This window comes from Aegilops tauschii, chromosome 3 (assembly GCF_002575655.3).
Source record: "Aegilops tauschii subsp. strangulata cultivar AL8/78 chromosome 3, Aet v6.0, whole genome shotgun sequence".
Lineage (NCBI taxonomy): Eukaryota > Viridiplantae > Streptophyta > Magnoliopsida > Poales > Poaceae > Aegilops > Aegilops tauschii.
This window is the reverse complement of record NC_053037.3, coordinates 621,915,619-621,930,112: the sequence shown is the minus strand read 5'-3', so window position 1 is coordinate 621,930,112 and position 14,494 is coordinate 621,915,619. Positions and strand designations below refer to the sequence as shown.

The 14,494-nt window shown below is 48.4% G+C and overlaps 1 protein-coding gene across 1 annotated transcript; it reads right to left on the bottom strand.

Annotated features, from left to right (window-relative positions):
* Window positions 1–903: 903 nt before the first annotated feature.
* On the bottom strand, window positions 904–14,231 carry LOC109750827 (disease resistance protein RGA5). The gene is made up of 4 exons (XM_020309771.4): window positions 13,393–14,231; window positions 3,671–4,926; window positions 1,654–2,465; window positions 904–1,492 (listed from the first exon to the last, which is right to left on the bottom strand). Exons 1-3 carry the CDS (start codon window positions 13,803–13,805, stop codon window positions 1,696–1,698), a joined length of 2,439 nt encoding a protein of 812 aa, XP_020165360.1. The 5' UTR covers window positions 13,806–14,231; the 3' UTR covers window positions 904–1,492; window positions 1,654–1,695.
* Between the last annotated feature and the right edge of the window lie 263 nt (window positions 14,232–14,494).

Below are 14,494 nucleotides of genomic sequence, written 5' to 3'. Positions count from 1 at the left end.
AGACATGAAGATTGATATATTGGAAGCCTATATTTGGATATCGGAAGTGTTCCGGGTGAAATCGGGATTTTACCGGAGTACCTGAGGGGTTACCGGAACCCCCCGGGGGTTAATGGGCCATAGTGGGCCTTAGTGGAGAAGAGGAGAGGCGGCCAGGGCAAGGGCCGCGCCCCCCTCCCCCCTAGTCTGAATAGGACAAGGAGAGGGGGGCGGCGCACCCCCTTTCCTTCTTCTTTCCCCCTCTTCTCCTAATCCAACAAGGAATAGGGAGGGAGTCCACCTCCCGGTGGGAGTAGGACTCCTCCTGGCGCGCCCCCTCCTGGCCGGCCGCACCCCCCCCCCCTTGCTCCTTTATATACGGGGGCAGGGGGCACCCTAGAGACACAACAATTGATCATTGATCTTTTAGCCGTGTGCGGTGCCCCCCTCCATCATAGTCCACCTCGATAATATCGTAGCGGTGCTTAGACGAAGCCCTGCGTCGGTAGAACATCATCATCGTCACCACGCCGTCGTGCTGACGAAACTCTCCCTCAACACTCGGCTGGAACGGAGTTCGAGGGACGTCATCGGGCTGAACGTGTGCTGAACTCGGAGGTGCCGTGCGTTCGGTACTTGATCGGTCGGATCGTGAAGACGTACGACTACATCAACCACGTTGTGCTAACGCTTCCGCTTTTGGTCTACGAGGGTACATGGACAACACTCTCCCCTCTCGTTGCTATGCGTCACCATGATCCTGCGTGTGCGTAGGAATTTTTTTTGAAATTACTGCGTTCCCCAACACTATATGCAGACCACATTGCGTGTGACTGCAAGACCGTAGTGGAGGAAATCAAGATGGGGTCAGAAGGAAGATACAGCAATATCATCAAGGAGATCCAAGCTCAGGCGAGACTTTTTGCTCGATGTGATTTCATCTTTGAAGGTCGGAAAGGAAACATAGATGCTCATAATATAGCAAAGTTTTTTACTTCATTAGTTCAGGGACACCATGTGTGGCTGGGAGAACCCCATGATCCCTTTGTCATTCCTGTAAACCAAAACAATAATCAATAAAAGTCGGGTTTACCATTAAAATAAACCAACACAATGATCGAGAGGTTGCATGTTAACCGGCGCGTCGCCTCCCTAAATTCCAATCTCGCACGCGGCCGCAGACTCGAGGTAGGGTTGATCAACACGCTGGCACGGGTGCACGGCGGCTGCCGCAGGCAGGGGAGCACGGTGGGTGGCTGCGCAGTCGACGCGTGCGTCCGCCGTCATGGGTCCTGAGTGTACGAGAAAATGTCCTGCGTCGTTTCTTCGGTTGTTCTTCAGACTTCAGTACTTATTCTGCTGTAAAAGAGTGAGTTAACTGTCTGATTGGCTTCCTGTATAGGATTACATTATTGTATTCATATACTGATGAAATCTGAGACTTGCTTGAGATTTGAGACTTTCCACATCGGTGTCTGCATTTCTTCTCACCATAGAAATAGCACTGTACACCCTGCAGATCAGATAAGTTTTCAGGTATAGGGATGTGAAAGATTAGAACTAAACAGTTGGTGACCAAAGCAATTTAATGTCATGCTAGTAACATGCTGAGATTTTTCACAATGGAAATAAGAGAAACATATACAAGAGAATGAAAGTTCATTTTTACTGTACCATTTTGACCATGCAGTTCCTCCACTTGGTCACCCGATGCTTTTATGCATCCTGAATGCTAACATCAGGACATCCAGGGCGATTGTTGATGGCCTCCCTGAACGCACCCTTCAGAGACCGGAAGTCCCACCTTGGAACCTCCGACAGATGTGGCTGTCGGTGCAAAACCCCAGTAATGGTTTTCCTACTGCTGTCTGCATAGAAACGAATGAACCGGTGTTGACGGTAAATATCCACCTTGCATGACTTTAGTCTACCCAGGTGCTCGATGCCATCAAGTACACCATCAGATTGCCGCACAGCTTTCATGTAGCAGTCTACAGTGAGTCTCTGAAGCAGGGGTATGGCCCCTGCCTCAAACACGAGGCAAGGCACCTGGTGTCTGAAGCAAAAACTCTTGAGGTTTGGGAACATTGCTCTGCGGATGAAAACGCCTTCATTGGGAGCACGCTCCTCCCTGACATGTAACCTGAGGTGCACCAACGAGGTCAGCTTGCCAAGAATCTCGGCACCATCCGTTGAAAGCGAGTCAAGTTCAGCTTCCAAACTTGTGAGCTTGTCCAGTTGGGAGATCCAATCTGGGACAGTGGAGAAAGGCCAGGGTAGCACATGCAATCTACGAAGATGGCGTGGCGGTGAGGACCATAAGTACCAAGTCAAGGCGTCTTCATGCATACCATGCCCATGGATGGTTAGGCACTGGAGGCTATGGAGCATGCAGAGGGTAGAGAGTAGAAGATCAAGAGTGTCCCCCACGCCATATGAACCTCGACAAAGCGTTAACTCCCTTAGATCGGTCAGCTTGCCAAGACAGAATATTTACCCCTATCATGATGGAAGAATGGTACTGCCTTGAACAAATCATAAAAGAGACTGTGCTCAAAACAGATGATGATGCAATGGTCTGGCAGTATGAATCCAAGGGGGTTTACTCCTCTAGCTCTCTATATGCTATTATTAATTTTAGAGGGGTGAAACCTGTCTATATCCCTTCTGTTTGGTCCATTGTTGTGCCTCCCAGAATCCAGGTTTTTCTCTGGCTCCTGGCGCATAATAAACTTATGACTAAGAACAATTTGCTTAAAAGGGGGATAGATAGGAACCCTGACTGTCTTTTCTGCTCTGAACAGGAAACTGTAAATCATTTGTTTTTTGACTGTGTGGTTGCAAAAAACATCTAGGGTGCAGTCTCCTCGTTTCTTTCCATAGAAATAGGATCTAGTTACTTTTCCATTGCCAAATTTTGGCCGGCTAATAAGAAACATGAAGTACTTAATGCTTTTTGTGCTTGTGTCTTGTGGAGCTTGTGGAAAACTAGAAATAAACATGTTTTTGACAATGCAATCTGGTCTGATATTAAGCAGATCTGGTGGCTGGTCTGAAGGACCCTCAAAAGGTGGATGATTCTGTACACCAAAGACTCGCTCAAGAAAATGCAGAGAATACTACACTGGATATCCTGCATACTCAAAAACCCACTCCAGTTGACTTTGGAGTGAAAAGGAACTTGGTGAGCACTGGAGGTGCCGTTCATGCCTTGTCCGACTCCAAGCTCAATTTTGGGGCTGGCAAAGAGGGGTTCCAGGGTCCAGACTCTTCAAGGCCGAGTGATCCACCATCAAAAAAGGCGGTCCAGGTGATTCCTAGTCCTACGTCGCCTCTCGACTGGCCTGGCACACCAATCCAGCCCCTCAAGAAGATGAAGGGGGGCTTATGGAGCATATCAAGGAGGTCCGCAAGATGCTTGATGCAGAAGACATGAGGATGCTGGCTGATGCAGGTGGAATGCGGATCTCAATGCTGTAGTGTTTCCATCAGTTTTTAGTGTTTCAGGGCTGAGGGAGTTGGATTTCTGAACCTGTAATAGGCTGCAGGCCTTTGTTCCTTAACTTGTTTATTTTTTGCTCTTTCAGAACATGCGTTTGAGGCATGCATGGTTGTTGGGACTGGCTTGGTTTCATTTATTATTGAATGGAACCGGGGGGCGACAAAACCCCCTGATGATCTAAAAAAAAACCCTTGATGTTCGCCTCATGTTTTATCTCCCTGCATACATCTGTGATAGTGGTACCATGGATATGCTGCTCGTACCTTTGTCTATCATGGAGAAATATCTCGTACATATCCAATGTTCGGAGGGCTTTCATCCTGCGAATCTCACTCACCGTCACATTTGGCGGAACAATCAGATGCCACAGCGTTGAGGGTAAGTCACCAGCATCTAGCATAAAATAGTGTCTGCTCATCAAACTCAGATATCTCAGTTGGAAAAGGCCGCGTAACGGAGACAAATCACACTGTTGCTGGTTGCCCCTGGAACAATAATGATGACGATGATCAATATGTAGAGATAGAACTCGCAAAAGCTGAAACCTCGAGAGAGGAGGCACCAATTCACATGGCCCCCAGAAGTTACATGACCGAGCTTTTGCGAGATCCATGTCTGCCAGCACCTGACAGTATTCAGAATTCTTGACTTGGAGGGATAACCGACGAGCTTCCAGATGGCCCTTCTTCGTATTGTGAACATCATTAATTATAGTGATGAAATTTTCATCTGTTGACTTTACTATGATAAAGTCAAGCATTAGATCATGCACCCGACAAGATAAGACATGCCCGCAGTCATCCAACTTGCCTATTTGGATCATGTTCCTATTGATAAGCTCATTAAAATGACTTTCTGCAATCTCCTCTGGTCCATAAGGCCCATAATCTTCTGTAAGAAAACCCTCAACTACCCATCTCTTCACCAAATCATCCTTGCTTATTTCCCCATCTTCAGGAAATAAGCCAAGATATAGCATACAGGTCTTAAGGTCCGGAGATAATTCACTGTAGCTAAGATTGAGCACATGTTTCATCAACCCTAAAGCAGGGTTTCCTTCTAACTGGAAACCTAAATAATTTTTAACCTTTTCCCATGTTTCCTTTGATTTTACCCCTTCGGGGCTAGCCAAAATGCTCGCTACACTAAGTATGGCCAATGGCACCCCCACATATTTCATTAAAATTTCATCAGAAACACTCTTAAGTTCCTCTGGACAAGCATCTTCGGGGTGAAAAATCCTTCTATGAAACAGCGTCCTTGAGTCAATGTCATTAAGAGGCTTGATCTTGTAGACACTGCCATGGGAAGAACAACATGCCTGAGCTACAGCTTCAATACGTGTTGTTGTTATAACTCTACTACCACAATCATTCTCCACAAGAGAACATCTAATAGTGTTCCATGCTTCTGTTGTCCATAGATCATCAATCACGATAAGGTATCTGTCAATCAATACAAAATAATTTTTTGTCACACTAACAGCGCAAAAAAAAAAGTACAAAAAAAAGGTGTGCCCCCCCCCCCCACCCCCCACCCACCCCTGGCCCAATGGCCCCTTCCAAAAACGTGGTACATAAACACTGGTGGATCCTCACTCACTGTTTCTCTTAAGTTGAAATTATACAATAGGAACAGTTTGTGTTTCCAGAGTGAGTATAAATTTTAGTGTTGGTTGCGACCTATATGGTTAATTTTAAGAACAAATAGTGGTGTCCGTTAGATCTCTGAATTATTTCAGCAAGTTTGGCATTTATTGCATTTTTTATTAGAGGAATACATGATCTATGTACACCAATAGTAAGGGATATTTTAGGGAACTTATAAGAAACAATTGTTGTTGTAGTTCAGTCTAAAGTTTTATGTGATTAATTTTGAACTGCAGTGTGTAGACCTATGTCGAAAATGAAAATAAAAATGAAGCACATAGAGACATACTTGATACTCCACTTAAGTGAGGATACATATTTTTTTGGAAATGGGGGTATACCCCCGGCCTCTGCATCATAATGATGCATGCATCCCTTTTATTAAAAATTCAGAAAGTATCACCACAAAGGTCTTACAGCTCGCAAACGGAGCAAAGCACAGGACATAAAACTGAAAAGTACAATCGGACAAAGACAACCGGTACGGTGATAATGAGGACAATGTCTTTAGACTCCTATCCTGTTATGCGACCGCCATCCGAACCGGTTGAATATAATAGCCCGAGCCACCATCTCCCATTGGTTGCACCCAGTAACCAAAGGCTCCCTGGAGTCCATAGGAGTGAGTAAGGACCACGTACGGATCCAAGCTGTAGCTCTGAAGATAACCTGCAAAAAAGTTAAGTTGTGTTGTCTGGTGAATATCATATCGTTTCTGCAGTTCCATATAGCCCATAATAACACACATATTCCAATCCGAATACGAGCTGCCGTGAACTATTCAACCCCAGCTAACCACGTCCCAAACAAAGACGCAATATCTACGGGGGGATTGATATTAAAAGCTATATGAATCGTTCTCCAAAGTAACTTGGCAAGTGGGCATTCAATAAATAAATGTTGTATTGTCTCATCTTGAGCACAAAAACAACACCGCGAGTTACCTACCCATCGCCTCTTAAGTAAGTTGTCCTTTGTGAGTATTACTTGCTTGTGAACAAACCACATGAAAATTTTAATCCGCAAAGGAACCTTAATCTTCCATATATGAAGTGACCTTGGGATGGGGCCAGAATTAATCAAATCCGTATAAAATGATTTCACCGTAAATATCCCATTTTTAGTTAACTTCCAGTGTGTGGAGTCTGGCACGTTGGAGAGTCGAACTTCAATCAATCTCCGAACCAGGTGCATCCAGGCTGTCCATCTCTCACCCACTAACGTACGCCGGAACTGGATGTTCAAGGGAATATTTTGAAAGACAATACTTACGTAATCTTCCTTACGTTGCACAATATTGTAAAGGGTAGGATACTGTAAGGCCAGAGGTGTCTCTCCTAGCCACGTGTCCTCCCAAAATCTTGTTGACATCCCGTTGCCAATCACGAATTTGACCCTACGAAAGAACAAATCCTTCGTTCTCATAAGTCCCTTCCAGAACGGTGAATCAGTCGGTCTGATGGTAACCTGGGCTAGCGTTTTCGAGTGCAAATACTTATTGCGCAGGATTTGAGACCACATGCCCTCCGGCTCTGTCTCTAACCTATACAACCATTTGCTCATAAGGCATTTATTCTTAATCTCCAAGTTCTCAATACTGAGGCCCCCTTGGTCTTTAGGTCGACAAAGGATATCCCATCGTGCGAGACGGTACTTCCTCTTGGACTCATCAGACTGCCAAAAGAAACGAGATCTAAAGAAATCAAACCGCTTTCGGACCCCTTTCGGAATTTCGAAGAACGAAAGTAAAAACATTGGCATGCTAGTCAATACGGAGTTAATCAAAACTAGTCGACCTTCATATGACATCAGCTTGCCCTTCCAACAACTGAGTTTTTTTTCAATTCGTTCATCAATACATTTCCAGTCCTTATTGGATAGTTTACGGTGGTGAATCGGAATACCCAAGTAACTGAATGGTAAAGCACCTAATTCGCATCCAAACAATTGTCTGTAAGTATGTTCCTCGTCTTTGGCCTTCCCAAAACAGAACACCTCGCTCTTATGAAAATTGATTTTTAATCCAGACAATTGTTCGAATAGACATAAGATAAGTTTCATGTTACGTGCCTTAGCCATGTCATGTTCCATGAAAAGGATAGTGTCATCAGCATATTATAGAATGGACACCCCTCCATCAATCAGATGAGGAACTAGACCTTCTACATGGCCATGTTGCTTGGCCCTGCCAATAATGACGGCCAGCATATCTGCCATAATATTGAACAGAAGAGGTGACATGGAATCCCCTTGTCTCAACCCCTTATGCGTCTGGAAGTAGTGACCGATGTCATCGTTCACCTTAATTCCGACACTACCTTTCTGGACTTGAGTATCCACCTGGTGCCTCCAGGTTTCACTAAAACCCTTCATACGCATTGCCTGCTGAAGAAAAGGCCATTTTACTTTATCATAAGCCTTCTCGAAATCCACTTTTAAGATAACCCCGTCTAGTTTCTTTGAGTGAATCTCATGGAGTGTTTCATGTAAGACAACCACTCCTTCGAGTATGTGTCGTCCAGACATGAAAGCTGTCTGACTAGGTTGAACCACTGAGTGAGCAATTTGTGTCAATCTATTGGTTCCTACCTTTGTGAAGATTTTAAAACTCACATTCAGCAGGCAAATGGGTCGGAATTGTTCTATTCGGACCGCCTCATTCTTCTTCGGTAATAACGTTATAATACCAAAGTTGAGGTGAAACAACTCCAAATGGCCATCGAAAAAATCGTGAAACATAGGCATAAGATCATCTTTAATGATATGCCAACATTTCTTATTGAATTCAGCTGGGAACCCATCTGGTCCCGGTGCTTTATTCGTCTTCATTTGAGTTATGGCCAGATGAACTTCTTTTTCAGTAAACGATGCAGAGAGAACATCGTTCTCCGCTGCCTGTAATTGAGGTATATCATCAATCACCGACTCATCAAGAGACACCGTGGAAGTAATCGGGGGTCCAAAAAGGCTTTATAATAATTGGAAATATACGCTTTCAGATTTTCATGCCCCACGATTGTTCCTTCGTCCTGTTCAAGCTGTATGATCTTCTTCTTCCTATGTTTACCATTTGCAACCATATGAAAGAACTGTGTGTTGTTGTCCCCTTGGACAACCTTAAGCGTTTTCGCACGCAACGCCCACTTGAGTTCCTCCTCTCTCAAGAGAGCACGTAGGCCTTGCTCAGCCTCAGACTTGGTGCGATGCTCATTAACAGAAAGAAGAGTGGTTTCAACCTTTACATCTAGTGCCTCAATGAGTTGAGTTAGACTTTCTTTTTTCTTCTTATAAATCCCACTGTCATTCCTGGCCCATCCTCTTAGAAATTGTCGGAGGTGTCTAATCTTATTCTGCCATCTCTCGACATGTGTCCTACCCGTAACTGGTTTATCCCATTCGCGTGCAATCATCTCCATAAATCCTTCTCGCTCAAACCAACTTTGCTCGAAGGAGAAGATGTTTTTGTTTGCAACATGGGTAGCCTCTCCCGAATCTAAAAAGAGTGGTGTATGGTCCGAGATCGCTCTTTGCATCGCATGAACCGACACCATCGGATATTTTTGTTCCCACTCCACACTAGCAAGTACCCTATCCAACTTCTCATAAGTCGGGATAGGTAGCGAGTTGGCCCATGTAAACTGTCTACCGGTGAGCTCAATTTCTCTCAAATTGAGGCTCTCGATAATCATGTTAAACATCATAGACCAACGTCCATCGAAATTGTCATTATTCTTTTCTTCTCTTCTCCGAATGATATTAAAATCTCCCCCGACTAGTAGTGGCAGATTTTCATCTCCACAAATCCGCACTAAATCGGCAAGAAAATCGGGTTTAAATTCAGGTTGCGCTGCCCCATATACTGCAACTAGCGACCATCGGAACCCATCCAATTTTGATCTCACCCTGAATTTAACCGAAAAATCTCCCTGCACCACATTAAGCACCTCTAACATCTCACACCGTACTCCTAGTAAAATCCCGCCGGATCTTCCTCTAGGAGGTAAAATGTGCCAGTCAAAGTCGATACCACTTGAAAGGGTTTGGAGGAATTGGGATGTGAAATTATCTCGTCCAGTTTCTAAAAGTGCAATGAAATCTAAGTGATGCTCTAAAGTTGTCTCTGCTAAGAATCTTTGTTTAGCCAAGTCTGCTAGACCTCTGCTATTCCAAAAGAGTCCTTTCATAAGTCATCATGGAATTTTTTCTTAAGTTTTACTCTAGCACTTCTGCGTACTGCCGAAGTAGGATAAATTTTCCGCTTCCAGGGTCTTTTGGGCTTCTCCTCAACACCCTGCGGTACGAAAGAATCATCTATGACAGACACTGCCTCCTCCATCAAGAGAGGCTCCACCGTATCTGTGTTCTCAACATCCTCCTCATCTTCAGCCTCGACACTAGGCAAGAGATTATTACAAATATTTGTAAGATCATTAATTCCTAAATTGTTCATGTCATTTTCATTCAAAGGTTGGATAGAGGCAAGATTATGAATGATCTCAGAAGCCCTCTCCGCTTTCATGTCTAAAAGATCATTAACGGATTTGACGACCTCGGTTTCATTTGACCCCAAAGAAATGCCTAAGTCGTTTGCCTTATCAACAATTTCATTCTCAGAGAAGTGTAAAATGGAACAACTTATATCAAAGGACGTACCTGCAGTGATCTCAGCATGACGAAGCATGGCGGCCCTCTTGGCACGCGCTAGCTGCAGGTCATCCGCATCCAGCTGTCCCTGGATCCGGTTGCTGACACGCCTGCCAGCCGACACCGGATCCGCAATCCCGCCAAAGGCGATGAGCTCCTCCGTGGTCCTCCCGCAAAGGGTGCGGTCAGGACTCCCATGCCCCTCCCTTATCGTTGGTGAAGGAGGGTAGGGCGTGGTGGAGTGGACCTCCGCCGCGAGTGCCACGGGGGAGGAGGACCGTGGATACGCCTGCTCACTGATCCCGTCCCCCTTGTCACCCGCGGAAACCGTCGTCCCTCGACCACCCTGCTCGGTGCAACACAGTGGAGGGGTTGCGACACGGGACTCCTTCCCGCATCTCACCCCCGGCACGCCACTATGTAAGATATGATCCTGTGGGGGGGTTATAGCACGGGACTCCTTCCCGCACCTCACCCCCAACTCGACCGGAGACGTCGGAGGAGGAAGAACGCCACAGACCTCCTGTCCAGGCGCCCCTCCCGCGGCCAACCTATCAGGATCGACCCGCGCCCCGGGTGTAGACTCCGCAATCGTCACATTGCGGACTAGATTCGGCACTGGTGGCAGCTCAAGCTCTGCCGGGTCGTCTGCCTCAACCCTGGTGCTCCATAACCGGCTAGGAGCCAACCCCGGTGCAAATGAACCAAAGCGAAGCATGTTCATCGGAGTAGTGGACGAGGGCGCCTGTTTGGTAGAACTGGCTACCTTATCTGGCGCAGGCCCCTTATCCGACTCCGGCAGTGTATCATCGGCCCCCTTCTCCTGGTTCCCGGGTGCGCCGCCACCCTCAGTCGTATCCATGTCATGTGGCCCATCCCCCTCCTCGGAGACTGCAGTATCCTCGATCTCGAGCTCTAAGACATAAGTGACTCCAGCATGTGTCCAGCTGACCACATCTGGTATATGCTCAACACTCACCACACTGACCAACAGCCTCGCAGCATTTTGTGCGCGAGTGAAAGGCATGTCAGAAAATGTTTTACATATTTAGGTGGCACCCCATAAAAACGAACCCATACCTTCTGTAGAGGTGTACCCTCAGGTTCCTCCTGCTTCCACTCGTCGAAAGCGATAACAATGTTTGTGCTCGTAACTCTGCATAAACCCCACTTAAGAAAATGCATCTGATCCTCTTTAGTGGGACAATCAACCTTATAAGACTGACCATCTAACTGCTCCAGATGCCACTGATAATTACCCGGCACTAACTCGCGTAACTGTCTGACGATCTGAGCCTCGGTCAACTGCCCATTAGTAACTCTGATAGCTACCGGGAAAGAACTCTCAACCATCTGTGGTAGAGGATCTACCTCCGGTGTCTCAAAAAACATCAACTCCTTACGGCAAACCCCAAAAATGTTAATGCCAGGCTTGGGACCGGAGAGGAGAGGGCATTCCCCGGTCACATGCTGGGAGCGGAGACAAAACTCGCAAAGCTCATTCGTACACTCTGCCACGAAGTGACCCGGCTCACCACATCTATAACAAGGCAACTTCTTCTTCTTAATCTCCCACTTAGAGAGTTTTTCTCCCTCCGCTTTCTCTGACCCTTTGTCAGACGTGCCCTCCCGATGTTTGGTCCCTCCCGAATTCACCGGAACCTGCACTGCTGCCAAAGCCCGAACCGCGTCAAGTGCCGCTGCGGGCAGCGTGGATGGGTCTCCCACCTTAGCTGCTCCGTGCTCGAGCTCCTCGCCCGAAGCCATATCTATAGCTGGCGGTGGTGGCGGTGGGTAGTGCCGTGGCGGTGGTGGCCGTTTCCCTCTCCCACCGCGACGATATCCACCTCGGAAACGATCCCTGGGTCCGGCAACACCTTCAACAAAATTACCGGGTGGACCTTGAAAATGTCATGCGTCCTCATCATGATATCGGTTATATCCCCGGCCGCCACCGGACGAAGATCCACGGTGCAGTCCCTCACCATATGCATCATACCCATCATCTCCCCACTGCCCGTAGCGGTTGAAATTCTGTCCATCTCTATTGTAACCACTATATCCACCACGCCCTTGCGCACCGCGACCCCTTCCTAGGGCCGGTGCCTTGGCTGCCGGTGGCTGAAGTGGTTCCTCCGGCTGGCGCACGTTAGACTGAGCAGCATGTGTCAACGCCTGAGAACTGGCAGAATAGACCACCGAAACCTGCCACGCGGCGGTCTGAGCACCCCAGCCGGCCCCGGCTCTGGGCTGCATCCCCGCAGCCAACGGCCTCTGAGGAGGCAGGCCGCCTCGTCCGACATTGCCTTTCGCACTGGCAGGCGGAGCGCCGCGGCCGGCACCACCAGCGCCAGCGGTCAGCAGAGCGCCACGACCGACGCCGCCCGCAGCGGCTGCACCAAGGGTCGGCGGAGCACCACGACCAGTACCACCCGTAGGAGAGGCGCCAACAGCGGACGGCGGCCCTCGTCCTGTCATATCGCATGCGCAGGAAACTTTCCTCGCCCATCCCGAGCCCAGCGATGGAAACCCCGAAACCAAAACCCTAGACGCGATCGATGGTTTATCTGGCAGCGGCGATACATGCACGTCCGCATGATTTGGATGCAAGGAGGCTTGGGCCTCTGGCTGGGCCTCGCCCAAGCCTAGAGAACCCACGACCGTCACTGCATCCCTCGCTGCATCCAACCCAGGCCCAAGGCCCAATAACATATTCAAACGAGCCCGTCTAGCCGCTCGAATATCGCTCACCGATCTCGCCACCGGCGATCTTGGCGGCGACGGCGGCCGGCCAATCTTTCCTTTCTTCTTCTTCCGCGTGACCATAGTCCAATTTTCCGGCAAAAATTCTGACAAAGTTACAGGTTCACGGATTACCTTAGGGATCGGTCCGATCCATGGTTTCATGGTCGATTTGGAGGTTTGAATTTTTGATCGACGTCGAGCGGTTGTGACGTTGGGCTCCGGCAACGGACTCGCAACCTGCAAGGTCAAGGGCGTTCCTGTGGGAACATGAACCTCCACCTGTTCTTCGTCCTCGCTCTCCAAAAGTACCCAAAATCGTCCGCCCGGTCGTGCAGGGGCCATCGGTGCCGTCAGATCAACCACCTCCGGCGCCTTAGGACGCAAATCGATCTGCACGCATTCGCCAACAACCACTTCATACGCATCAAATTTGAATTGAAATCCTACCTCAATCATGTCACCGTTCGGAAAAAATTCGCCTGCGAGGACGTCGTTCTCCAAATCAAGAAGTGCCATCCAGTGTGAGTGTGGAGTGAATCGAAGACGTCCTTCGGTCCAGATGCCCGGATCTGTCCCGACAGAAAACATAGCCCGCCATTGAGTCCATCTTCTCTCCTCCCGACCGATCTTCTTCTGTGTCGAGGCGCCACGATCACCGCCCGATCCCGTCGGTCCCTCCTTTCCTCCCGGCGGCGCCGCCGCGAGGGCACTGGGAGAGCGCGGCCGGATCTGCGGTGACCCCCCTACGCAGCCACCCGACGAGGACCGAGTTTCCGGCGAAGGGAATCCGGTCGCCTCAGGCGGCCTCGTTTCCGCCTCGGCCTCCCTCATCGTTTCATAAAATTGGGGGATACATATATATAGGTAACATACCTTTTGTTCTTGAGATGATCCCTCAGGCAGTCAATGAGTCGACGGTCATCATTCGAGTCTGAAGGTAGCGTGCCCCCAACTTGTAGGAGCGTTCTTGATAAAATCGTGGCCATATTGGGAATTTGGGACACCGATACAAAAGCCGTGCAGTCAAATTGACTCTTGATCTTATGACGAACTTGGTTGGCAAGGGTAGTCTTACCCATGCCTCCAAACCCAACAACAGATACCACTTTAAGCTGCTGTGTGTTCCCTTTTTCCAGCTGTTCGGCGAGCTTCTCCTTGGGGCCATCTATGCCCACAAGGCCAGAGGCGTCTGGATAGAGCGCCCATAGACGTGGGTCAACGGCCACAAGGGCACGAGTCGTTGGCCGACCCGTGGGCTCACCCAGAATTTCATATCTTCCCTCCATCGGTTCGAGCTAGGATCTTGTGTCCGGCGGTGATGACACTGGTGTATATGTATGAGCTTGCATTCTAGATGATCCATCTGTTCTGACAGCGACTAAACTAGACAAACAAATACCAGAGCGGCACAATGTCTTTTTCTTCGCTAATACGCGCGGTGTGTATCATTGCATTTGGAGAGCAAAGTACAAGAATAGAGTTCGCCAAGCCACGTACACTAGGATGCGTGAAGGTGAACCCCAAGAGCGGAAAGAGTGGGGTTGCTCAGACCCAAGTAGAAGGGTTTACTTTAAATCAAATAACATCTTGAGCCCTTTGGCGCTGGCCTTGGACCAGGCGCGCGCTTCATCTTGGATACAAGTCACCAGGTAAAGACGCAGGCAATACGGTGTGTTGAAACTGCAGCCCTCTAGTTATCTCTCCTCTCACTCGAATGGAGGTGGAAAAAAAAACAGTGGACACAAGGTTTTCCGGCCGGCGCACGAACGCCGTCACGGGCGCACAAACGCCCCAATCCTTTTCTTCTTTACAGTGGCTACATGGCTACACTCGGCTCCCCAACCAGCACAGAGGCAGGGGATTTATATCCGGTCTAGCACAGACGCACGCACAGCACTAACCCCGGCCACCACGCACGCACGCCCACCGGCCACTAACCAGCTAACTACCTGCTGACTCCTACATGCATGCACGA